This window comes from Hirundo rustica, chromosome 10 (genome assembly GCF_015227805.2).
Source record: "Hirundo rustica isolate bHirRus1 chromosome 10, bHirRus1.pri.v3, whole genome shotgun sequence".
Classification (NCBI taxonomy): Eukaryota; Metazoa; Chordata; class Aves; order Passeriformes; family Hirundinidae; genus Hirundo; species Hirundo rustica.
Window position 1 is genome coordinate 23,984,547 of NC_053459.1, and position 2,697 is coordinate 23,987,243.

General features: G+C 46.8%; 1 protein-coding gene across 1 annotated transcript; it reads right to left on the minus strand.

Annotated features, from left to right (window-relative positions):
• Positions 1 to 877: 877 nt before the first annotated feature.
• LOC120757480 (serine palmitoyltransferase small subunit B-like) lies at positions 878 to 1,120 on the minus strand. Its single transcript, XM_040074914.1, has one exon. The coding sequence runs from the start codon at positions 1,118 to 1,120 to the stop codon at positions 878 to 880; it is 243 nt and encodes an 80-aa protein (XP_039930848.1).
• Positions 1,121 to 2,697: the final 1,577 nt, after the last annotated feature.

Consider the following 2,697-nt stretch of genomic DNA (forward strand, 5'->3'; position numbering starts at 1 on the left):
AAAAAGTCACGGAATTTGGAACAAAAGCAGTCCAAGCCGAATCCAGCAGGTTGTTTACAGCTCAGGAGTTCGTGTTTCAGACTCTGCTCAACAGGGAAAGGGTGAAGTAGGGAGTAAAGGGTTAGGAAAAAAGGAGACGTTGTATTTTTACATTTTTAGGGGGTTTTATTTTCAACTGAAACCCTAGCACAAGTGAATCGGTAGTGTTGTATCCTCTATACGATGCACATGATTTACTCATCCTCTAAAGTAAACCAAAAATTACCTGTTTCTATAAAGCCCAAGAATCTGAGAATTTCAATATAAATTTTCACATCCTCACATTTTCAATGAATCGGCGACATTGTTTGCATCGTGACGAAGAACCAGCCGAGTAATTCATCGTATAAAACAATCAGGGAGCCTGAATAAATCCTGAAATCATTCCATAAAAAACACAGCAAGCTCAGGGAAGCAGCTCCCACTCGTCCGAGGTTTTTGTGCGCACATCTCTCCCGGCAGACAAGAACAAATTCATCACTTCTGTATCATTTCTCCAGGTGAAAACTTCCCAAAATCAAACAGCTTTCCCTGGAATAACAAAACCTTCAGGGGCAGGGGGGTTGTTCCTTTCCCCCTGGAATGACAAAATCTTCAGGGAAGTTGTTCCTTTCCCCTGGAACGACCAAATCTTCAGGGGGGGTTGTTCCTGTCCCAATCCCAGCTCTGTAATTCCAGTGGGTCACTAAAATTGAAAGCCCTTGAAGAAGCAAATACTAAAAACAGGGATTGATTGGAGCAAAACTAATTTGCAGAGAGAGAATAAAGCAGAGCTCCTTGCTCCTGGAGAAAAACGGGGTAGAGGAACCACTGGGATCCCCAAGCCGCGTGGAGGTTTTTACTTCACCACGGAAAGAGCGTTTTCCCGTGGGGCTCCCAGGAAGCTGCAGAGGAGCTGGAAGGCCGAGCTGGCGTGGAAAGCCACGCAGACGTAGGTGGTGTAGAGCAGCAGCCCCAGCATGGCCAGGTTGAAGGAGTAGAAGAGCACCTTCTCCCAGGGCTCCATCAGGTAACTGCAGGTGATCAGCTCGAACTGGCAGAAGAGCCAGTACAGGTAGCTCGGGGTGCTCCTCACATCCATCCCCGCTGCCCAGAGCTCCCTGTGGGATGAAGGACGGGGAATGGTGGAAATGGGAACCTCACGTTGCACCCTCCTCACCAGGGAGGCTCCACGAGAGCCCACGTTATCCGGGAGCTGTGGCGATCCCATTCCCCAGGCCGCATTCTGCCCGAATTTCACCTCGCCCAAGAGAGAGTCACTCAAGATTCTCTTGGAGCAGCTTAATTAAAAATCCCTTCAAACCCTCTCTCCTTCCTCCTTCCCCTTCCCACCTGCGGGTTTCTGCACAGAATTTGCCACCAGGCTGATTTTTGCCACTGCAGGCTGGATTTTATCTCCTGTGCCCAGTGGCTGCTGGAAGTCCCAGGAGCAGACTGAGAGCATGGAAAACTCCACACAAAGAGAATTCCAATAAAAGGAAACTACATCCAGCTTGTCCAGCTTTTTCTGCAGCAGGGATTGAATGGATCTGTTGCCAGAATGAAAATAATAAAAATAATAATAAAAATATAATAATAATAGTAATAATAATAATAAAAGAAATAATAATGTCTATTATTATTATTTTTAGATAGTTAATAGGTAGTATATGGTATATACTATATACTCTAATTAGATAATATTTAATGTAGAATATAAAATATAGAGTATTGTAAAATAATAATAAATGCAGATTTTTTTTTTCAAGAAGAAATAAATCAATGCTAATAGTTACTGGCTGCTGCATTGTGTCATCAGCAGGACACAGAACTGGAGAGGAAAAGGGAAGACAGGACTTCAGTCCCTGACACTTTTTGTCCTTCGGCAAATAAGAGGAAACAAATAAAAAAACTCTGATTTCCCACTTTTAAGTCGGAAAGCAAAGGACTCCTGCTGGTGTCTAAATCAGTGGAAAGAAATTTATCCCTCAGAAATTACAATTAACTCCACAGATCCAAATGGAGTGGGGTTTAATCCTAAAAAATCCGCTTCCCAGCGATTTTAGAGACATTTTGCTTCCATATCTTCCCCACTCTTTTCTTCCTGCTGGGTGAACTGAAGGCATGCCTCCGCAGTTCGAAACACTGACAATTGTAGCAACATCCTCATTTCTGCCCATTACAGCCAGCTTTTCCTAAACCACCTGACACCCGAGCCTCTTCCCATCCAACGCATCCCTCTGAGGAAGGAGTTTTCCCGTGAAAACCCGGGGATGGAGAGGGCAGAGCTCACCTGTCCACGCGCCCCGAGCCGGCCGGGCAGGGGATGCTGCGCAGCCTGGCAGGGAGCAGCTCCCGTGTGGATGGAGAGGCAGAGCCCAGGAGCTTTGATGCTCAATTACAGAGCGTGTCCTGCGCTCCCCGCCCTCCTCCTGGGTTGCTGAAATCTCCCGTGGCCACAGGACTCCGATTTATGCAATCGTTTCTGCTCCGTCTGGCACCACGCTCGGGACACCGGCACCCGGGTCCTGGAGCCGAGCCGGAGCTCGAGGACGCTGCAGGGGGGAACAACACCGGGCAAAATAAAAGAAAAAAAACCCAAAAAATATTTACAATTGGTGTTTTCCCTCATTTCAAACCTCCCAAAACACCTCTGCCCCTGTGGGGCTTTGAGCTCCT

Excerpts from the sequence above, each read along its gene's own strand:
- LOC120757480 (XM_040074914.1), bottom strand. The coding sequence starts at position 1,120 with ATGGATGTGAGGAGCACCCCGAGCTACCTGTACTGGCTCTTCTGCCAG.